The 24,483-nt window shown below is 36.7% G+C and overlaps 2 protein-coding genes across 15 annotated transcripts in view; one reads left to right on the top strand and one right to left on the bottom strand.

Moving 5' to 3' along the window:
• Positions 1-24,483, top strand: part of LOC136034761 (fibulin-1-like) — a 198,962-nt gene that overhangs the window by 155,888 nt on the left and 18,591 nt on the right. For 10 of the 14 annotated variants that reach the window (XM_065716154.1, XM_065716149.1, XM_065716160.1 and 7 more), the window contains 5 exons: positions 265-399; positions 2,292-2,655; positions 9,023-9,168; positions 10,635-10,761; positions 14,499-14,987. In XM_065716154.1, coding sequence (XP_065572226.1) covers positions 265-399; positions 2,292-2,655; positions 9,023-9,168; positions 10,635-10,761; positions 14,499-14,910 — 1,184 coding nt within the window. In that variant the 3' untranslated portion in view covers positions 14,911-14,987. Of the gene's footprint in view, positions 1-264; positions 400-2,291; positions 2,656-9,022; positions 9,169-10,634; positions 10,762-14,498; positions 14,988-24,483 lie in introns of those variants that run through there. The other 4 variants (XM_065716156.1, XM_065716158.1, XM_065716153.1 and 1 more) reach the window with 1 other exon arrangement.
• LOC136034764 (uncharacterized) overlaps positions 1-24,483 on the bottom strand; it is a 187,837-nt gene that overhangs the window by 160,162 nt on the left and 3,192 nt on the right. Inside the window, exon 2 of the mRNA XM_065716165.1 lies at positions 832-979. Within this exon, the coding sequence (XP_065572237.1) occupies positions 832-979 (148 nt within the window). The remainder of the gene's footprint in view (positions 1-831; positions 980-24,483) is intronic.

Below are 24,483 nucleotides of genomic sequence, written 5' to 3'. Positions count from 1 at the left end.
AAAGTCGTAAATCCAGGTTATCAAAATGGCGTAGGCAGGATATATGTTGAATTTTAGAGAAAGTTTATGTCACTTTAAAACTAAATCAAAATGCACTATGTACATGTTAGTTGTACATATTTAGCTTCAGCAATATCTCAAGATTCAACGTCCTAGGAACAGAATGTTGCATTAAGTTGTTTTTCCTAAAGAAGTAAGATTTGGTTATTATTGAACTTTGATTTAAAGTATAGCTTTTGTTATTTCTTTTAACTATTTTCACAGATATTGACGAATGCATTACAAACCCATGTCAAAGAAATAGCAAATGTGTAAATACACCTGGTTCATATCGATGTGTTAGTAATCTACCTCAGTGTGGAAGTGGTTACGAGTCAAACGAATATGGACAATGTGTTGGTGAGTGGATATTTCTTATGTTTCTAATTAACTGAACAGTCTCTTGAATGTTCTAATACTAAAGCCATGTTACCCTAATGTTGACTTATCGCTCGTATGTACAATTTTTTTAGTTTTAACTTCTTAAGAAAAAACACAAGTAATGGTTGCGGTAATGGGAGCCAAATAATGCAAAGTGTTAAAAATGAAAAATAAAAGTGAAGAACCTAAGTATTACATTGCAGCAATCGTTAACGTAAACATGATTTCACGTTCGTTTTAGAACAAGAGTCTTCGACCCTTTTTCAAGCATCATTGAGGACGACTCTTTTTTAGCTTTAAGGATGGGAATATGATCCAGCCTACAAACTTGTGCAGCAAACGAGCCCTAAATCTCGTCAATTTTAAACCTCTATATAGTTTAAGCTGCGGATAGTAGTCTTATAACCGTACCTTGGTTATGAACTCCTGGGGCTTCTAGACTCATGCAGCTATAGAACAAAATTGGATTTCTTTTGGAAGCTCTAAATGTTCTTAGTAACAAGTATTTTCTTCGTTGACGATGTATTTTACTTTCTGAGCGCAACCACTGCTGTGATTGCTAAAAAAGGTCAAACAAGGTCAAAAACACTTTTAGTGTATAATTTCTTATATAATATAATTTCTTATTTCTTAGTGTATAATATTCTTAGTAACAAGTATTTTCTTCGTTGACGATGCATTTTACTTTCTGAGTGCAACCACTGCTGTCATTGCTAAAAAAAAAGGTCAAACAAGGTCAAAAACACTTTTAGTGTATAATTTCTTATATAATATAATTTCTTATTTCTTAGTGTATAATATTCTTAGTAACAAGTATTTTCTTCGTTGACGTTGCATTTTACTTTCTGAGTGCAACCACTGCTGTCATTGCTATAAAAAAAAAGGCCAAACAAGGTCAAAAACACTTTTAATGTATAATTTCTTATATGATATAATTTCTTATTTCTTAGTGTATAATATTCTTAGCAACAAGTATTTTCTTCGTTGACGATGCATTTTACTTTCTGAGTGCAACCACTGCTGTCATTGCTAAAAAAAAACAGGGCCAAACAAGGTCAAAAACACTTTTAGTGTATAATTTCTTATATAATATAATTTCTTATTTTTTAGTGTATAATATTCTTAGCAACCAGTATTTTCTTCGTTGACGATGCATTTTACTTTCTGAGTGCAACCACTGCTGTCATTGCAAGAAAAAAGGTCAAACAAGGTAAAAAAAAAAGGTCACATAAAGGTCAAAGGTTAAAATAATTAGATCCTCTCTCTTACTTGGGCTCCACAACTATATACAAATATATATTTAATAAGATACATTATTTGGTTTCTTAAAACATTCATCCACGATACAGTTCAGTGTCAAAGGTCAACCGAGCGTGATATCATTCAAAAAATTTGCGAAATTTGCTAAAATTTTAACCTGTGAAAACTAATTATACATGCCAGTCTAGGTTAATTGCTTTTGGTCCTTCCATTACCATCCAAGAGTGTCACATAAGATACACATAAAGATATAATTTAAATGGGACCAAATTTTATTATCTCACTAGTTTTGGTACATTAATTATCAATCAATTAATACTTGTCAAGTCTCAAAGAATTTTGAACAGATATAGGGGGTTTGCCATACGTCATTTACAAAAATGGTAGATCATCTAGCCAGAATAAAGGGGATGGGAGGAGAAACTCAGCATCAAGATCTTAGTTCTAAAATATGGAATGTACTTGAAGGTTTCTTCATTGTACAAGATCTCTAAAAAGATATTTTTAATAGAAACCTCTTTCATCTAACTAAGCTGATTTCCTTCATAGCATAATCCTTACTTTTTGTTCTTGATTCCTAGCTGATTGCAATGAAAAATTTCAAATTTCAGATGTAGATGAGTGTATTACGGGACACCATGACTGTCGATCTGGGCAGGCTTGCCACAACAGAGCTGGCGGCTACACATGTGGCTGCATGAATGGTTTCTCACTTAATCCAATAACAAAAGAATGCGAAGATATTGACGAATGTCGAGATCGGGTTTGTGACACTTCCACTTCAACCTGTTTGAATACTCCAGGATCATACCGATGTGAATGTCGTGAAGGATTCCGCAAGAAATCAGAGAATCAATGCATCGATATTGATGAATGTGCAGAAACCGAAAGATTATGTCAGCATAGATGTGTAAATAGTTGGGGGTCGTTCAAGTGTTTGTGCGAGCAAGGATATACTTTGGCCCCAGATAATAGGTTAGTATCTATCTCAAACTGTCAAACGTTCTATATTTAGTTAAACTTTCTATAAAAACTTTCCATAATTATGCATTAAAGCCTTATAAAATAATTAAGCGGCAAGATTTAAAACTTTAAATTTAATTAGTAAAACATAAGCACTGAGTTGCTTAAAAAATAAATGATTGACTGGGAGAGTCCCTTCTTGAGAAATCATGTGGCAGATTGCCCTAAATTATTTAAACTTTATCCATGTCTTCAGCACAAAGAAGATCCTTGGAATATAAATTGACCCTCTATTCTTAATCTTCCTTCCCGGAAAACTGCTCTACCATACAAGGTCGTGATTAATATGATCTGTTTTGAAAGAGCATTCTTCACAATCAAACAACTGGTGGTAACGAACTGCAGTAAGGAGCAACCCGGCTCAATCGTAACTGAAAATTTAAAAAACGGAATTTTGATACAAATATATACATAAGAAAACATCGAATTTTATGCTGATTTTAGATAATTAAGTTTCATCGAGTTTAGTCGCACCCATCAAAAGTAAGGAGCCTGAGAAAATTGAGCATGGAATTTTAATGACAATCCCACCATCAGATTCAGCGTATCAGAGAACCCTACCGTAGTGATCTCACGCTCCTATCTGCAAAAACGGGGAATTTTGTATTTTTTGCCAGAAGAAAGATCACGGATGCGCGTTTATTTGTTTTTTTTTGTTTTTTTTCCCAGGGTGATTGTATCGACCCAGTGGTCCTAGAATTCGTAAGAGGGCTCATTCTAATGGAAATTAATAGTTCTAGGGCCTCTTTTGAATGACCAAAAATTAGAGGGCAGCTAGGCCCCCTCCCACGCAAATTTTTGAGATATGGCTTTTGTTCATAATAGTCTAAAAATGTAATAATAACTATGGCTATGAGGACGACTTACCCCCAAAGTCTCCTAGTGAAGGGTTGCAAGTTATGAACTTTGTCCATTGTTTACATATAACATTGGTTATGTGGAAGTATACAGACGTTTTCATGGAGGATTTTCCTGGTGGCGAGAGGGAGGGTAAGGGGAGGGGTTACGTGAGAGGATCTTTCCATGGAGGAATTTATCATGGGGGAAGAGAATTTCCGTGAAGAGGGCAATGGATTTTCCAGCACTACTTAAAAAAACAATGAAAAATTAAACAAAAAAAGTTTTTTCAACTGGAAGTAAGGAGCAACATTAAAACTTAAAACGAACAGAAATTATTACGCATATGAGGGGCTTCACACTAAAGTATTTTTCGCCATTTCAAAAGAGCTATTTCTTCAAATTAAACAGTCTTTGTGATTCAGGGGTTATTCTTAAAGAACTGGAGCAAAATTCCAACTTTAGTGTAAAGAGTGAGGTATTGACGAGAGGGTGAGCCCCACTTTTATACGTAATAAAAATATACGAATATAGAAGTTCGTAACGTAAGTTAATTTAGAAGGTATATACATCTATATATATAAAAATAAGTTGTCTGTGCGTCTGTTTGTCGAGTGACGTCATGTTTGTGTGTCGACTGACGTCATGTTTGTCGACTGACAAAATTACAGACCGGGACATCGGGACACAAATGACGACCGGGACATCTTCTATATATATAAAAACTAGCTGTTGGGGTGGCACTTCGCGCCACCCCAACAACTAGTTGGTGGGGTGCTTCGCGCCCCCAAGCCCCCCCGCCCGCGTAAGTCGTTAAGTGCCATATTAGTTACGCGCCATTGTAGTTGTGTCCCTGTGTCCCACCTGTGAATAGATATATATATATATATATATATATATATATATATATATATATATATATATATATATATATATATATATATATATATATATATATATATATATATATATATATATATATATTTGTGTGTGTGTATGTGTTTTTAACTACGTAAGACATGCGAATATACAACATTCTTCGCTGTCCCATTGTCTGTGCATATAAATAGATTGTCAGGTTTACTGACTCTTGAACATGCAACATATAATTGTCCATGGGAAAAACAATCCGTATTCAGATCTATACCTCATTGTTCTAATGATGTGTCCCTGTGTCCCGTTCGTCATTTATATTCCGTGTGTCCCGGTCGTCATTTGTGTCCCGGTATCCCAGTTTGTAATTTCCGGTCGTCATTTATATTCCCTGTGTCCCGGTCGTCATTTGTGTCCCGGTCTGTAATTTCTATTCGAACAATCCCTGTGTCCCAGTCGTCATTTATATATCCCGCCTGTGCCCCCGGCGTCCCCGTTGTAGTTGTGTCCCTATGTCCCGGTCGTCATTTATATTCCCTGTGTCCCGGTCGTGATTTGTGTCCGGGTGTCCCAGTCTGTAATTTCTCTTTGAGGTTCCCGGTCGTCATTTATATGCCCTGTGTCCCGGTCGTCATTTGTGTCCCGGTGTCCCGGTATGTAATTTCATCAGTTGACAAACATGACGTCAGTCGACAAACAACTTCATTACGCATACAGCTCAATCATTATAATGACGTCAGTCGACAAACATGACGTCAGTCGACACACAAACATGACGTCACTCAACACACACACACAGACAACTTATTTTATATACTAGCTGTTGGGGTGGCGCTTCGCGCCAGCCCAACACCTAGTTGGTGGGGGCGCTTCGCGCCCCCCCCCCCAAGCCCCCCAGCGCGCAAGTTGTTACGCACCATTGTAGTTGTGTCCCTGTGTCCCACCTGTGAATATAGATATATATATATATATATATATATATATATATATATATATATATATATATATATATATATATATATATATATATATATTTTTAACTACGTAAAACTTGCGAATGTACAACATTCTTGGCTGTCCCATTGTCTGTGCATATAAATAGATTGTCAGGTTTACCGCCTCTTGAACATGCAACATATAATTGTCCATGGGAAAAACAATCTGTATTCAGATCTATACTTCATTATTCTAATGATTGCCCTTGAGCTTTGTTGATGGTGATTGCTAATCGAACATTCCCTGTGTCCCTGTCGTCATTTATATATCCCCCTGTGCCCCCCGGCGTCGCCGTTGTTGTTGTTTCCCTGTGTCCCGGTCGTCATTTGTGTCCCGGTGTCCCAGTCTGTAATTTCTCCTTCGCGCCACGCCAACAGCTAGTTGGTGGGGGCGCTTCGCGCCCCCCCCAAGCCCCCCCCCCCGCGCACGCACGTCGTTACGCGCCATATTAGTTACGCGCCATTGTAGTTGTGTCCCTGTGTCCCACCTGTAAATATAGATAGATATATATATATATATATATATATATATATATATATATATTTTTAACTGCGTAAAACTTGCGAATGTACAACATTCTTGGCTGTCCCATTGTCTGTGCATATAAATAGATTGTCAGGTTTACCGACTCTTGAACATGCAACATATAATTGTCCATGGGAAAAACAATCTGTATTCAGATCTATACCTTATTATTCTAATGATTGCCCTTGAGCTTTGTGGATGGTGATTGCTAATCGAACATTCCCTGCGTCCCTGTCGTCATTTATATATACCCCAGTGGCCCCCGGTGTCCCCGTTGTTGTTGTTTCCCTGTGTCCCGGTCGTCATTTGTGTCCCGGTGTCCCAGTCTGTAATTTCTCTTTTAATGTCGCGGTGGTCATTTATACTCCCTGTGTCCCGGTGTCCCGGTCGTCATTTGTGTTCCGGTGTCCTGGTCTGTAATTTCTCTTTGAGTGTCCAGGTCGTCATTTATATTCCCTGTGTCCCGGTCGTCATTTGTGTCCCGGTGCTTTGTTGATGATGATTGCTAATCGAACATTCCTTGTGTCCCGGTCGCTTTCTCTTTGAGTGTCCCGGTCGTCATTTATATTCCCTATGTCCCGGTGTCCCGGTCGTCATTTGTGTCCCGATGTCCCGGTGTGTAATTTCGTCAATCAACAAACATGACGTCAGTCGACACACAAACATGACGTCACTAGACACACAGACACACAGACAACTTATTTTTATATATATAAGATGTTCTGGTGCCCCGGTCGTCATTTGTGTCCCGATGTCCCGGTGTGTAATTTCGTCAATCAACAAACATGACGTCATGTTTGTGTGTCAAGCGCCCCCACCAACTAGGTGTTGGGGTGGCGCGAAGCCAGTATATATATAGATAAGTTGTCTGTGTGTCTGTGTGTCGAATGACGTCATGTTTGATTGTCGACTGACGTCATGTTTGTCGACTGACGGGAATATAAATGACGACCGGGACACTCAAAGAGAAAGCGACCGGGACACAAGGAATGTTCGATTAGCAATCATCATCAACAAAGAGAAATGACAGACCGGGACACAGGAACAAAATGACGACCGGGACAAAAATGACGACCGGGACACCGGGACACAGGGAATATAAATGACGACCGCGACACTCAAAGAGAAATTACAGACTGGGACACGGAAACAACAACAACGGGGACGCCGGGGGGCACCTGGGGATATATAAATGACGACGGGGACCAGGACAATTATATGTTGCATGTTCAAGAGTCGGTAAACCTGACAATCTATTTATATGCACAGACAATGGGACAGCCAAGAATGTTGTATATTCGCAAGTTTTACGCAGTTAAAAAAAAATATATATATATATATATATCTATATTCACAGGTGGGACACAGGGACACAACTACAATGGCGCGTAACTAATATGGCGCGTAACGACTTACACGCGCGAGGGGCTTTAGGGGGCACGAAGCGCCCCAACCAACTAGGTGTTGGGGTGGCGCGAAGCACCACCCCAACAGCTAGTAGATGTATATATATAAAAATAAGTTGTTTGTCTGTGGGTCTGTCGAGTGACGTCATGTTTGTGTGTCGACTGACGTCATGTTTATCGACTGACAAAATTACAAACCGGACAAATGACGACCGGGACACTCAAAGAGAAAGCGACCGGGACACAAGGAATGTTCGATTAGCAATCACCATCAACAAAGCACCGGGACACAAATGACGACCGGGACACAGGGAATATAAATGACGACCGGGATACTCAAAGAGAAATTACAGACCCGGACACCGGGACACAAATGACGACCGGGACACCGGGACACAGGGAAAATAAATGACGACCGCGACACTCAAAGTGAAATTACAGACTGGGACACCGGGACACAAATGACGACCGGGACACAGGGAAACAACAACAACGGGGACGCCAGGGGGCACAGGGGGATATATAAATGACGACGGGGACACAGGGAATGTTCAATTAGCAATCACCATCAACAAAGCTTAAGGGCAATAATTAGAATAATGAGGTATAGATTTGAATACAGATTGTTTTTCCCATGGACAATTATATGTTGCATGTTCAAGAGTCGGTAAACCTGACAATCTATTTATATGCACAGACAGTGGGACTGCCAAGAATGTTGTATATTCGCAAGTTTTACGTAGTTAAAAATATATATATCTATCTATATTCACAGGTGGGAAACAGGGACACAACTACAATGGCGCGTAACTAATATGGCGCGTAACGATTTACGCGCGCAGGGGGCTTGGGGGGGCGCGAAGCGCCACCCCAACAGCTAGTTTATTACTAATAATAACGTTCATAATTAAAATTTTAAGTTCTAGTGGTCTTTTTAAGTAGCGATCAAAATTGAAGGGTAAATAGCCCCCCTCCCCGCCCTTTTTCGTCAAAATCGTCCGATCAAAACTCTGAGAAAGCCATTTAGCCAAAAGAGTAAAAGAGTAATATACAAATTTTGTTTTAAATATTCATGTACGGTGAGCCAAAATCAAAACCTGCATTAACTAAAAAAGGTTCAGAAATTAAAAAAAAATTTAACTGAAAGTAAGGATCAACATTAAAACTTATAACGAACAGAAATTATTCCGTATATGAAATGGGTTGTCCCCTCCTCAACGCCCGGCTCTTTACGCTAAAGTTTTTTATTGATTTGAAAGTAGAGTTGTGAGAATAAGTCAAAATTTAGCGTAAAGAGGCATTGAAGAGGGGACAGTCCCTTTCGTATACAGAATGATTTATGTAAGTTTTAGGTTTGAAAGTCACTCCTTAATTTCAGTTAAAAATTGTTTATCTATTAAATTATAATTCGACACCATCTTCTACCGTGTCTGATTAGTCGCTTTGCATCTGAAAAGCATGATACAAATAAAAGTTTGTTGTCAAGGATTTTTTTAAGATTCTGTTATGTTGTTTAGCATAGTTAATTTTTAACTAACAGCCGTATTTGTTATTCAATATACATTCGTCATTCATACATTCGTTATTCATAGTTAATTTTTAACTAACAGGCCATATTCGTTATTCAATGTACGAATTGATACCCTTAAGTGAACTGCTCTTGTGAACTTATATTTTTATAGAGCATGTTATGACGTGGATGAATGTGAGCAGTATCGAGAAAGAGGTAGAAATCTTTGTGTTGGCCAGTGTGTCAATGAGTTGGGTAGCTATAAATGCACGTGCCCAAGTGGATATAAGCTAGCACCGGATGGAAGAACCTGTCTTGGTATGTTTTCAACCCCTTTTCATTATTAATGGTACTTTTCTTGTCTACTATTTGTATTCAAAAATACTCCCTAAATTAATACCCCAAAACTCAAAAGTGAATTTCGACCAATTTTAAGCTTAAGCCATGTGGATACAAAATAAGATCTAACTAAATATAGCCTGTACTGTGCAACTGAAGTTGGAAGTTCCAGAATACTGCATCTTATTTTGACACTTTTTATTTTTTTGTTTGGGGGGGGCAGCTATCAGATAGAAAGTAAAGGTGAAAGTTATATTGAACCTAGAGTGCTACCTTTGGATAAAGTTTTTTAATTTGACTAGTTGTAGCTTGTGCCCCATTCTAGAATTTTGAAAATAATAGTCTATACTTTAGATAGGATATTTATGCTTACTCTCTGTGCAACAAATCATATCAGTCGAAGACAGATGTTCTTTATTCTTTGACATTGGTAGTACTCTGTAGTATAGTTCTTTAATATATCATATTGAGAGTAGAGTTGAGAGTAGATCACTCATTTAAAAGATAAAGAACACAAAATCCTTGAATATAATTCGAAATGAGAGTTCACAGAACAACAATATACCTTTCATCAAGATTTAGCTAAACCATCTTAACTGAGCATCACTTCAATAAATACACTAGGTAAGACTTTAGGAAGGCTGGTTATTTCTTTGGTAGCATACAGCATATTTATGCTCTTTTTAGAAAATGACCCCCTTGATGGTATGTTTTTCGATCTTTTGATCATTTTAGTGAGAATATTATCTGGGATTGTGGGTGCTAAGATGCCATGGGATGCTGTTGGGATACCCGGGACCACAAGACAATGGAATAGGGACTTGCAGCTCCCTGATAACTTTATATCTTTCAATAGCACACTTGAATTTCTGTTGTGGATCATGTAAACTATTTTTACGTTTCTACGGTCATGTTTTCTATAAGAATAATCATCTTTTCTTAAAAAATAAAAACAATGCATGGTACACATTGCTCTTTATTAAGCCAATGCTAGAGCATTCACTGATTGTTTTTTATGTTTATAAGATTATTAAATATATCTACTTAGGTAGTAGCAAACCCATGAGAAACTAGAATTTTGGAAACCAGCCTGAAAGATAGAAACTATAAAAAAGGAATCATCCATTGCTTACGGTTATAAAGACGACTTTTGCATCGAATTTGGTCCACACATGTTTTTTTTAGAAATGTTTTAACCAAATGAGCAAGTAAATTAAGAGAATATTTAAGAAACTAAATTCAGTGCAAGCTACTGTTGCTATTTCAGAGTTGTGAATTGTCTTTGCGATATTAGGCTTAATAAAGTTAAAAGAGGCCAAAGATAGTCTGTATATTTACCACTCAAAGCATATTTCCTTTATTATTTTCCATTTCTTTGGCTTAGGGTAAACTTTTGTTGGTTTCAATTGGCTGTCTTGATTTACAATATTTTTTATATTTATTAGACATTGATGAATGTGCCCAAGGAAATGTTTGTCAGCCTGAAGAAACCTGCTTAAATACTAGAGGAAGCTATAGATGTAATTCCATCAACTGTCCTTCCAATTATATTCGCGATCCTGATCATAAAAAGTAAGTTTCTGGTCATTTCCAAATATTTTATGTTTAATTTAACGTTTCAAGTCTCTTTTAATTTGAATAATTATTTCATTATTACTTTAATAGACCAACATCAATCGCACTCGAGCTTTCGTAATTTAAATGGTATTGTGTCAGATTTTTTTTTTTTGCTAAAGTGAGTAAATAACTCACTCCCTTATGCTCTGCACACTTTCTCAGTCTGTCCAATCATTTCATCTCTCCCCTTCTTGGCTCTCGAAATATCCTGAAGATTCTGTTTTTTTTTTCCAAATGCATTTTATCTTTTCTGTTGCCAACATAGCTAATTTGAATAGTGGGTTTTCATATCAAAATCTGTTTTAACATGACTTGAAGGCATATACAGCCTTATTTTCAGAAACAACTTGTTGCTAATAACAGTCAGAAATCTGAGACGCTATTGGGTCTTTCCATTTTCCTTAAAATTAATGTTTTTCAAAATGCCTTTTGAGTTTTATCAGCCAGCTTGTTTTCGGCTCATTTGGGCTCAAGCGGCTATATACTCTAATTAGGGCGGTTGCCCTGATCTTATTTTTCTAATAATAATACATAATGCGATAGATAAGTTGAATTTGGAAGTTGTAAAATTAAATATTATTTCAATCTGTTTTAAAGAGATTCTTTGTATTACAGACTTTTTTCCTAGTTACATCTAGTCACGATATTGTCGGGATCAAAATCTAAAAGTGTGTATAATAGTTTTTCGAAAATGATTAGAGAATTTGAGCAAGGTTCATTAATAATTCCATACAGCCTGCTGCATTAGTAAGAGCAAAATAACTTCACATGAGATGGAGAAGATCGGGCCATGATTGGAGCCAAACATTAACGTGTCAGTACCCCAGGCTCAAAGACTGTCTGAACATAGATTAGTTCAATACGTGCTAATTTGAAGGTACATTTTTCGACTACATAATGCAGCTTTTGTAAAATTATTTTTAATATGAATTACATAACAAAAAAGTCACAAAAAGCTTAAAAACCTTTTATTAGCTTTATTTTAAAATAATGAGAAGGCCCTATTCACTTTTAGGTCAAAGAAGTGGCTATTTAGAGGATTTAGGGATGGAGCTTTTTTTAGTTGCCAAAACACTATATAAAAACTTGAAAATACAATTTGATGGTTGACATTTCTGTATTTCTTTTCACCTTGCGAAGCGAATCGGGAATTCAAAAAGCAAAAACGGATGTGTCACCCTTTACACTTGATGATAACAATTTTAATTTTAATTTTGTTTTAAAGAACTGGTAAAATCAGGCTATGTTTCAGAGACTTTATATTTGCATGAGCTTTGTATTTGTTAAACCTAATGCAAAACGATATGTTTATGCATTGCTTCCGGTTGCTTGCGGAAAACTAACAGGATATGTACTTAACCTATATTTTTCAATGCATATGTTCTATTTAGCCACTAAACCCAATTGACGGACCAGTCACTACACAAAGAAGAAATTTTACATATTATTTATATATGTACCAGCCCTTCAAAAATGAATGTAATCATGAAAAAGCAATGGTCTGAAGATATAGCCTATGCAGCTAAAAATTTCATTTCAATTCCTGTGCAATTATTCAAGGAGCGTTGAGAGTCAAAAGTATAAGTAATATGTAATATCCAAAAATAAAGTTAAATGGCAAGCAGATTTAGTTTCTTTGAGTATATCTTTGGCAAGCAGATTTAGTTTCTTTGAGTATATCTTTGAAAAACTAAGTTTACCACGCATTTGATCGACTTTTCAGCACGGTAAGAATCTGTCCTTTAACACTGAGCTTGTGTAAGTTAAATCTATTCACTTTACAAATCTTCTCTATTTACATTTTTAAGAGCTTTTTGGACCGTCTTTGGCTAATTTTTATTTGTTTGTTTTGATTTTGGAACGAAGTTAAATGCGAGATATTAATACCTTAGAAGATTAGATTCCTCCTTGCTATGAACGTAGTTTCTCAATATGTTTGCCTCGGTGGACTGTAAAAATGAAAATCTTCCTGTATAAAATAAATAAAATCTAAAATTACAGCTTAGTGTCGCATTATTTTCTTTGCAATAAATCTGCCGACACTAAGTCCCTCGTTAAATATCCAGTAAAAATGTTTAATCAATTTTTCTTCCAAATATTCTGAACTAAAAATAAAAAAAAAGATTTAAAAATGCAAACATTTTGCCAATGGAAAACCATATTTGTGGCAAACCATCAAAAGTAGGGTTAAAATAAACACGAAAAAGGTCAAATTGTTTAAATACTAACTTGTCAGTTCGTGTGTAATTTTTTCTGGAATAAAATAAGTTTAGATTCAATTGTGCTGAAAATGTCTGTCCTTGGTTTCATTTCACACAAATTATTTCCTTGGCTCAACCTTCAAATGTTTGATGTTCAAGCTTCACATTTGCATTATTGAAAATAATTTTCTAGTAGGAAACATTGTCAGCATAATATGATCTTCTACGCAGAAAATACTCGAAAAATACAATAAAGGATAAACAAAATTGGCTCAGTATAAAATCTGAACCAGCCTATTTGAAATGATACCAATTGAATGGATTGCTTGTTTTGCTTCAAAATAAAATTAATAAAGTAATTTAGATAGTATAATGTTACCTGGTAAAGATTAGAGTGACCGGCATGATTATTTTCGCTGGTTTTTGATGCTCAGAAGAATCAATAAGTAATGTAGATCGCATGACAGTTCCTCTATGTTTGGTTAGAAGAACTGTCATAAGTGTGGGGTAACGAACCTCTACTTCTCCATCTCCCAGGGATAAATAAAGAAAAATTCAGAAGTATTTATGAAAGTTGGGTGTGTGGGGTGAGGATCAAAGCCTCATATAATGTATTTTTAAGCCCACATTTCACACTTTTTCGGTAGGGGTCCTTCGAATCACTGACTCATTGATGAATTCCTTTGGATCTATAAATGAATAATAATTCGAGTACCACCTAATATGAACGGATACAGTATTGTCCCATCCATTTTTTTTGTTTTACCTTCCCAAGACATTCCAATTAGAATGCTGCTTCCCCAACTTCACATGGCTTTAGGTCCCAAGATGAGGAGGTTATTTTTCTCTTTTTGATCTCAAAATACGCTCAACCCGGTATCGAAGGCTTGATTGTAGTAAGATCATTTAAAGCTACTTTCGAAAGAGATATGCTCATAGCCATGGATGATGAGATCTATGATTGTGGAATAAAAGATGAAACTAGTAGCTAAATTATACGTTTCCATAATAATACCTTAGGAAATGTAGGCTATGAAAAAAGTAGACGAATATAAACATGCAATCTCTTTTCAAATCCATTTTAAGTTAATAGTAAATAAGAGACACTGCTTGCATTAGAGATAGACATGTGCATCCTCTGATTTTCAAAATGATGAATGAATACTGGAATGAATACTGGAAATGATGGAAATACTTTTCAAAAGAAAATAAAACAATTTCACTCGTGGAATAAGCACTCCCCCTCTGCTCTATGCTTCAGTAAAATTGTTTTCTTTCTACCACTTCAAACTTACTAATTGCTAAAGCTAAAAATCAAAGGAATGTCAATTCAATTTTGATGGCTGTATTTATTCAACTTTTAATTTCAAAGTTTCAAAAACTTCTTGTTTTAATGGGAATAAAACAATTTTAGTAAAAGAAAACAGTTGTTGCTTCTTAAATTTGTTCTGTTTGGGAGATCAAGAGATTAATTCTAACTTTATATTCTAGCCGTTGTAAGCGAACATCGGTAGAATGCTTGTCAAGTGATAATGAATGCTTACGCCGACCAATCAGCTTCAGCTATAACTACCTAACCTTTACTTCACGAATCCACGTTCCTCGATCCACGGGACAACTTGATATTTTCACCATGCGCGGACCAGTGTGGCCAACATCAAGCGTAAAGTTTGATTTAAAATTTGTCGATACCAGAGCACCTAAAGGTGTGGAACAAGCAGCGGAAGAATATTTCACCGTCAGGCGTGTTGGTTTTAATCAGTGTATATTGTCTTTGGCTAAAGCAGTTGAAGGTCCGCAAGATATAGAATTACATTTGTCAATGGATATGTATCACAATGGGGCTTTAGCAGGTGTCGCTGTTGCAAGAATATACATTTTTGTCTCACAATATGAGTTTTAAATTGAAGTCATTTAAATTGTTTGGTACCAATCATCTTTTTGGATACATATATTAATATATAAATATTTTCATGTGTATCTACTTTTTCTGTGTCGTGATGAAATTGTCGAAACTATGGTTCACAATATGCTTTGAGCGCTAATAAAAAATTGGTTGTGTATAATCCCGAATATATACAATAAAACAGAAAACACTACTGAGTTTGCAATAGATGTTCAAGTTTGTTTCACTTCTAACTTAAGGATAAAATCAAACTTAAAATTTTAAATTCTTTCAGCTTAAAATCCTGTAACTCCCTTATTATCATCATTGCGTTCATGATAAAGTAATATACAACTACTGCTACTCCTACTTCTATAAACTCAGTACTGCACCAAGTCACCTGAGGCTAACACAACTACGCACGGTCCTCCCACATCCCAATCTATTCAAAAAATCCCTCTTTAAACCCTCCCAAGAAAGGGAAAGTTCCAATTTCTTTAAGTCTTTCCTTGCGATATCCTCTGCCCCATTTAGTAACGACCTGGTTTTCGTTGCTTTCATGATAAAGTAATACGCAACTACTACTACTACTACTTCTATAAACTCAGTGCTGCACTAAGTTACCTGAGGCTAACACAACTACCCACGCTCCATCCACATCCCAATCTATTCAAAAAATCCCTCTTTAAACCCTCCCAAGAAAGGGAAAGTTCCAATTTCTTTAAGTCTTTCCTTGCGATATCCTCTGCCCCATTTAGTAACGACCTGGTTTTCGTTGCTTTCATGATAAAGTAATATGCAACTACTGCTACTACTACTTCTATAAACTCAGTGCTGCATCAAGTCACCTGAGGCTAACACAACTACCCACGGTCCTCCCACATCCTAATCTATTCAAAAAATCCCTCTTTAAACCCTCCCAAGAAAGGGAAAGTTCCAATTTCTTTAAGTCTTTTCGTGCGATATCCTCTGCCCCATTTAGTAACGACCTGGTTTTGTTGCTTTCATGATAAAGTAATATGCAACTACTGCTACTACTACTTCTATAAACTCAGTGCTGCATCAAGTCACCTGAGGCTAACACAACTACACACGGTCCTCCCACATCCTAATCTATTCAAAAAATCCCTCTTTAAACCCTCCCAAGAAAGGGAAAGATCCAATTTCTTTAAGTCTTTCCTTGCGATATCCTCTGCCCCATTTAGTAACGACCTGGTTTTCGTTGCTTTCATGATAAAGTAATATGCAACTACTGCTACTACTACTTCTATAAACTCAGTGCTGCATCAAGTCACCTGAGGCTAAAACAACTACGCACGGTCCTCCCACATCCTAATCTATTCAAAAATCCCTCTTTAAACCCTCCCAAGAAAAGGAAAGTTCCGATTTCTGTAAGTCTTTTCTTGCGATATCCTCTGCCCCTTTAGTAACGACCTGGTTTTCGTTGCTTTCATGATAAAGTAATATGCAACTACTGCTACTACTACTTCTATAAACTCAGTGCTGCATCAAGTCACCTGAGGCTAACACAACTACGCACGGTCCTCCCACATCCTAATCTATTCAAAAAATCCCTCTTTAAACCCTCCCAAGAAAGGGAAAGTTCCAATTTCTTTAAGTCTTTCCTTGCGATATCCTCTGCCCCATTTAGTAACGACCTGGTTTTCGTTGCTTTCATGATAAAGTAATATGCAACTACTGCTACTACTACTTCTATAAACTCAGTGCTGCATCAAGTCACCTGAGGCTAAAACAACTACGCACGGTCCTCCCACATCCTAATCTATTCAAAAAGCCCTCTTTAAACCCTCCCAAGAAAGGGAAAGTTCCAATTTCTTTAAATCTTTCCTTGCGATATCCTCTGCCCCATTTAGTAACGACCTGGTTTTCGTTGCTTTCATGATAAAGTAATATGCAACTACTGCTACTACTACTTCTATAAACTCAGTGCTGCATCAAGTCACCTGAGGCTAACACAACTACGCACGATCCTCCCACATCCTAATCTATTCAAAAAATCCCTCTTTAAACCCTCCCAAGAAAGGGAAAGTTCCAATTTCTTTAAGTCTTTCCTTGCGATATCCTCTGCCCCATTTAGTAACGACCTGGTTTTCGTTGCTTTCATGATAAAGTAATACGCAACTACTGCTACTACTACTTCTATAAAGTCAGTGCTGCACTAAGTAACCTGAGGCTAACACAACTACCCAAGCTCCTCCCACATCCCCAATCTATTCAAAAAAATCCCTCTTTAGACCATCCCAAGAAAGAGAAAGTTCAAATTTCTTTAGGTCTTTCCTTGCGATATTCTCTACCCCATCTAGTGACGACCTGGCTTTTGTTTAGCCCTAGACGGTTGGTTGACAAAGATAATCTTCGGTAATTTGTCATCCATTATCTATAGAACGTGTCTTAGTCTCTTAGCCTGTCTCTCATTGTAGTGCTAGAAAGTGGTAAATCGTTATTGAAACACACTTTTCGCACAGCTTACTGTTTAAAATACAGTCAGTCCATGCTTCAGAACCATACTGCAGCACTTTGGTCATTATAGTTACCGATATTTAAATTTCAATAAGGTTTGCAGACTTATCTTCCAATTCTTCCAGCTTTTTCGTAACTGTGAAAAAAAACTGGGCCTTGACTAATCTATTTTTTCACCTCTTCACGTTCTATTGCTCCCAGACTTAGCGACTTGAAATACTGACTGAATAAGAGAGAAAAATTCGAAAATTCAAACGGGAAAAATAAGTAAAAAATTATGCGTTTCTGCAGGAATGGGCAATACAATAACTTATTGAATTAGTTTTTATTACTGATTTCAGCGGTATGTTACTGGCGATCAGTTGCTTCTCGTGATCACTAATGTGATAAGTGATCAGCAACTGATCAATATTTACTGATTACTCACTAGTAACCAATAGTAGCTACCTATCATAGACAAAAAGTAGTGCTGTCATAGGCAACGTTATAGCGTTGCCTATAGTAAAGAGCAACAATGCTTCAATGTCTTATTATTATTGTCCTAGAGGCACTTCACATTGAGTGGGTGATCGTATAATCTTCGGAGGGGGTTTATTCTATTCAAAATCAAAGTTTGTGGTGCCCTTTTAAGAGTCGAAAGTGATTGGAGGACAAATAGCCCCCCATCCATCTCTTCTTTTCTCCAAATGCATCCGATAAAAATTTGGGATAGCTATTTTGTTTAAAACTATTCCAAAAATCATTTAACTATTCTTTCAGGGTTGAAAAAAAAAAGAACTAGAGCCGGGGGTCAGGATTGTAAGTTATTAATAATGCCAATTGTTGACACATAAGTTTTTTATGGAATGAGTGGAACTATAAACTTTGGAGGATGCTCGTTTGACTGAAAATTGAAAGTTCTAGTTCCCTTTTTAAGAGTCAAAATTCAACGTATGGCAACCAGCCCCCTTACACCGTTTTCTCCAGAATGTTTCCATCAAAATCTTATGATTATCATTTTGCTCCAAATAATCCAAAGGCAAATCAACTATGCCTCTGGGGTCAACAGCTCCCAAGCCCCAGGGCAACGACTACAAGCTTTGCTAGTTACCCGTTATTAACATTTATGGAGAAGGTGATTGTATCAACTTTGGAGGGGCTCATTCGACTAGAAATCGAAAGTTCTAGCACCATTTTTATGATACAGGGAAAGGGCAGTATCCAAATTCCAACTTATAGTAATTTTTTAAGTTTGATTTGCACTACTACTACTAATATCACCAAAGCACCAAGCCACCTGAGGCCAACACAGCTACGCACGCTCCTCCCCAATCCAAATACATTCAAAGCCTCCCTCTTTACAGCCTGCCTGGAATTTCCATTTCCTTTAAATCTCTTTATTTGACATCTGCCTACCCCAGGCAAGGACGACTTGATTTCCGCTTATCCCTCGAAGGTTGGCCGAAAAGGATAATCTTCGGCAATCTGTCGGATTTCATCTGCAGCACTTGTCCTAGCCATTTCAGCCTTTCTTTCATTATACCCCTGGAAACCGGGATTGAACTTCATTTTCTGTACAGCCAACTGTTTGAAATACGGTCAGTCAGCGAAGTACCCAGAATAATCCACAGGCAATTTCTTTGGAAAACATCTAGAAAATCTTCATCCGCTTTTTGGAGCGCCCATGCTTCAGAGCCATAATGATTACTGTACCTTCCAATATTCTAATCTTGCTTTGCAGACTAAGCTTCATATTCATCCAAAGTTTTTTTTTAACTAGGTAAAACACCCTGAGGCTAGGCCATTCTACTTTGGACATTTTCACTGCTCCCACCGTCTTTACTAATAATACTACCGAGGTAAGTGAAGCTGCCCACCTGATCAATCTTTTCGTTACCCAACGCCACATTTTCATGTTCACTTATTCCTAGTCTCAGTGACTTAGTCTTGTCAACATTAATTTTCAAACCTATTCTAGCACCCTGACCTCCCAAAACCTCTAATAGTTCATTCATTTTGCTCAAACTTTCATCTAGGATGCTTAAATCATCAGCATAATCCAAGTACAGGAGAGTTTTTCCCTCCCCATTTGATTCCATGGTCTCCCATTACCAATAAGACAAAATCAATCAAAATGATTCATATAAAGGGGGATAGAACACAACCCTGCCACATTCCTGATTTAATACAAAACCTGCTGCTAACCTTATTTCCTATCTTAACCACAGCAGCATTATTCTCGTACATAATGCTAATCACTTTAATGTATTTGTCTGGTATACCATAAAAGGATAAAACATTTGCTAAAGCTCTTCTATCAATGGAATCGTACGCTTGCTCATAATCTATAAAACTATCACCAAAGGTGTTTGACAGCTAAGGCACTTCTCAATTATTAACCTAAGAGTTAAAATTTTGTTGACGCTTTACTCTATCTTTTCCAAAACCACACTGTTCTTCTGTTAAAACTTTGTCTACAGCATCTCTGAGTCTAAGAAATATCATATTACTAAGTAATTTTCTACCTACAGAGACCAGACTAATGCCTCGATAATTACGACTTATACAGTGGTTTAATTAAGGTTTTCCTAAAATCGTTAGGTACTTCCCCTTTTTCAAAAATCATATTCATAATCTTCAGTAACTTATTTCTAAATTCAGAGCCACCATATTTAAGAAACTCAATTACCATATTATCAGCACCTGAAGCCTCATTATTTTCTAATTCTTTTAGTACTGTTGCTAATTCTTCCTCACAAAACAAATTTTCCTTCACATCCAAGGCATCACAAACTTTTTCATTTTCTTTTATATCTTTTTCTGCAACTGTATTTTGGTTTGGCACATTCTCAAAATTTTCCGCTTATCCCTATTTAACTCTTTCATTAGCACGAACTGTTGCCTTGAATACTAAGTTTAAAATTAGACAATTTGGAAGATGGTTGGAATAATTTTAGAAAAAGCAATTTTTTAAGTTGCTGATGGTGTCTTGGGGAAGAAAGTTAAGAGTGCAGCTAGGAATAGAAAAGCTGTACTAAATTATCTGAGTAATAGATCATATGGAAACAAGATGAATGTAAATAAAGTGGAGAAAGCATTAAAATATGAACTAAGGGTGTATGAAGTGGAGGTTATGGATAAAATTACCGAGGATCTGGAAGATGCAGCTACATGGCATAATAGTAAAGCATTGTACTGGAATGTTAATAAATTGAGAGGGAACAGTCAATCCGGACTTGTCCCAGTTAAAGATCGGTGCCAATGTCAAATTTAAACTCTCAAGGTTAGTATTCAACTGTTCCTGGAAAATTTCTCTCAAACTCTCATCCTGGAGATTAGTTATATCATAACTTCCCAGGAGGTAAATACCCTTCCGAAATTTCAGCTTAAAATTAACCCTAGACACTAATAGATGGTGATCTTCCCGTTTAACATCAATAACAGCACTTTTACATACATTAGTATCTTATACTGATCCTGTCAGTCTTCGGTTTACTATAACATATTTAATAAGGTTTGCTGTATTACCATGACGTGAATACCATGTCAACTTATGAGCCTTTTTATGACCAAACAACGTATTGGTTAGAACTAGAATGGTATACCTACAAAATTACTGAAGTCTGTAGCCATTACTGTTCTCTTTTCCAATACCAAATTTGCCTTGGGTAGGATACCGTCAATCCCTATTTCCACCAACCTGGGCGTTAAAATCTCCTAGTAAAATAATATTTCAGCCTGGGACCCTGTCTATTTGCTATTGTAATTGTAAGTACAATTCACCTGAGTCACTAGTATCTCCGTCAATCGCTTCAATCGGTGCATATACTGCTATAACGGATTCCCTGAACTTTTTGGTCAAAAATTGAGCAATTAGTATTATATTATTAATACCTTCCCAGCTTAAATATGACATAGCAGCTTCCTTATTCAGAATGAGACCTACTCCCTGTCTATCTACCCCATCATTCCTGCCTAAGTAAACGAATTCTATATCACCTAATTTCATGCTTACTACTCCTGGGATACAAATTCTTGAAACTCCTAATGAGTCTAGTTCGAATCTTTTAAATTCGTCTGTCAAAATGTCGATACGATAGTCATTTCTTAACGTCGTAACATTCCAAGCTCTGATTTTCATGGTCATTAAATCGGTGAAATTGTTTTTGCCTCAAAAAAAGCAATGATCCCGGGTACCAGTGCAGGACCAGATCAACATATCTTCTCGAGTCTACACCGAAGTGCTTAAGCTGGCTTAGAACCGGACAGCAAGAAGTCCTTGGTACCTCCAGTATAAATGGAGGTTTTGTGCAATCCTGGGCCCATCTTGGTTACAACATGGTTTTCAACACTTGGCGATGCTCTTATCAACAAGAGTCGAAATCGTACACAGACAGCCCCAAACCTATTACTTCTGACTCATTATATATTCATGCCTAAAAATATTGTGCTTCTACGAGGAGTCAACCCATAGTAGATAAATTAGCTAGGAAGAGGTTTTTCAGCCTGAAAACGCTCGTCAAAGCAGACAAAGCCCAGAAGCATTATCGACTGATCAGAATCCCGTTTAGATACTGTGTAGTTTACTTGGCTATGGTTTCCTCAAAGAGTGCCACTCCTCCAGCGTGAATAGAGTTGACCACAGGTTTTCCAGTCTTACATGTACCCTGAAAGGTTCGAGGCAGTCCTTTGCAGAGGCCGTTGTCAATAAATTTGAATCTTACGCCGTGCCGGATCAATAGAGGATCCTACTATGATGGTATTCTGCGTCACCCTGTAATTTAACCTATTACTGAGAGAATGTTTGTAACTCGTGGGACGTGTGGACATGTCAGTGGGTCTTGTTGAGTATCCGCAGAAACTTGAGAGGCCAGTCATTTAATTGGATATGGATTTGAACCTCAAATTTAACTTTTGCTCGTTTTAAGGTTCATTTTTACTAGTATATTTATGTTATATAGTACTATAGTACATCTGTATTAGTACATACTTGTATTACTTATTCGTTGTATTTTTCCTTCATACTGCTTCGTATAGCTAAAAAGCTTCGTATAGCATAATATATATTGATGTTGACGCAATTTGGGTGCTGGGGATAAATAGTGCCCCTTCTATTGCAGATAATCTTTTTCTATGCAACTTAAAATCTTACATTTACATGCTTTCCAGCAAAAAGATGAAGAGGTGTGAGGGTGGAGAATCATGACTGCTCAACCTAATTTCTTGGGGGACGGGGAGTTTAAGTGCTACCTGGTGATTTCTTTGGCAGTATTTGATGGGAATATTTCTTATTTTCCTGTTTATACGTATTAGTTATGTCTTTTTATTTTAAAGTGGGCGGTGTCTCCATCCTGGCATCCATAAAAAATATGTTTTTTTCTAGCGATTGGTCTTGAAAACCCTTAAAATGTTGATCTTACAGTTATTTTTGAAATTTCAGACCCTCTCCCTCCCTCCCGTATTATAGATATTTATAAAGGGGCATTTTCAATGGTAGCCGTTGTTCTCGAAGCAACGTTTTGTGAATGACAAACACGAATATAAATACATGGATTGAAGGAGCCAGTACCATCCGTACTTTACAATTAAGACAGAATTTGACCAAACAGCTCGTAACCAAGCTTAGACCAAAACGTACTGTAAGTAAACAGTTATCCATTTAAAACCAGAATTCTAAAACCGAAGTCTACTTTCAATATATACAACAACAAATGTCTATTTCACATATTGATTCTAGACATGTGAAATGTGTTACTTTTAAAGTGTCTCGTTGGGGCTACTAATAAATAAAACTTACAATAGCTTTGGAATTAGTAACCACGTCCCTCACCCCCCATAAAAAGGGGGGTATGATGCTGATGGAAACTATGTAATAAAATTCAACATGTGAGTCCTTCAAACACTGTCTAATCAAGTGATTTCTTATATTTATCTTATGAGGTTTGGGAATATTGGCAATAATATTGGCGTGAATATGAGAACTGAAGGAGTGAGAGCTTCTCCTATATTTCAGAAATGTTTGTTTATTTTCGGATAATTAAAGGTTTTTTTTTCAAAAGCAAACACGCCCAATAAACTATTTTTTCGAAGTATTGCCTTGCAAAAGTTAAATTTTTTGATTTAAAGATCCAGGTGTGAGGGGAAGAGGGGTAGCCCTTCTCGCATTTAAGGAAGCACTGGATATGTTACTAAAAACAAATAAAAATAAAATGAGATAGTTCTTTCGTATAAAAGTGAATAACGACATATAACAAACAAGAGAAGACTTACAACAAACACAATTTACTCCATATATATGGGAAGCAGGCCCCCCCAAATTAACCCCTACTCTTTACGCTAAAGCTTGAATTTTGTCCATTTTTCTCAAGAAAAAGTTTTAAATTGAAGAACTTTGAATTTAAGTAATGACTATTTTTCAAGAACTGCTAAACATAGCATAAGGAGCAAGAGAATGAGGAGGAGTGGCAGGCACCTTTATATACGGAACAATTTCTGTTTTTTTATATTTAATTTGTTTGTTTTTTACTTTCATAATAGAGACCTTGCTTTTTATTTAATAAAATCAACTTAATCAGGCTATTAACATTACTCTCAGGCGGTTCTCCTGTAAAATACCCCTCCTTCCCATAGAAAGTCCCCCCTGAGAAAAAATCCACCTGTTAAATTATCCCTGAAGACGATTCCCCTAGAAAATTTTCCGAAACATAATTATCCCTCCCCTGGACAATTCCAGCCACATATAAAATGGAGCGGCAAAAGGGAAAGACAGTTAAATATAAAAAAACATGTTAGAGAAGGGATTCTGGAACGCAAAAACGCTAACCAGGAAGGTCAACACATAAAGTTATGTCTTCAAAACTTGCAAGACCGTGTAGTCCCCAGGGGAAGGACTAAGCTATGAAAAATTGCTCCTTTTATATTGTCTCTCATAAATCTTTTAGGAAATACCAACTTTTAAAAAAACGACTAATTTTTTAAAGTTTATAGTAGCTGTTTTAGAAAGACAATAATTCTATGCCTTGTAGGTGGTTCCCTAAAATGGCACAAAACGAGACTTTCCCCTGGCCCAGTCTGTATGGTCACTTAAAAAACAGCTTTAAATTTACGTTTGAATGAAATCCTGATTCATTC

Source organism: Artemia franciscana, chromosome 13 (assembly GCF_032884065.1).
Source record: "Artemia franciscana chromosome 13, ASM3288406v1, whole genome shotgun sequence".
NCBI lineage: Eukaryota > Metazoa > Arthropoda > Branchiopoda > Anostraca > Artemiidae > Artemia > Artemia franciscana.
The sequence above is the reverse complement of the archived record's forward strand: the minus strand, read 5'-3'. Positions and strand labels throughout refer to the sequence as shown.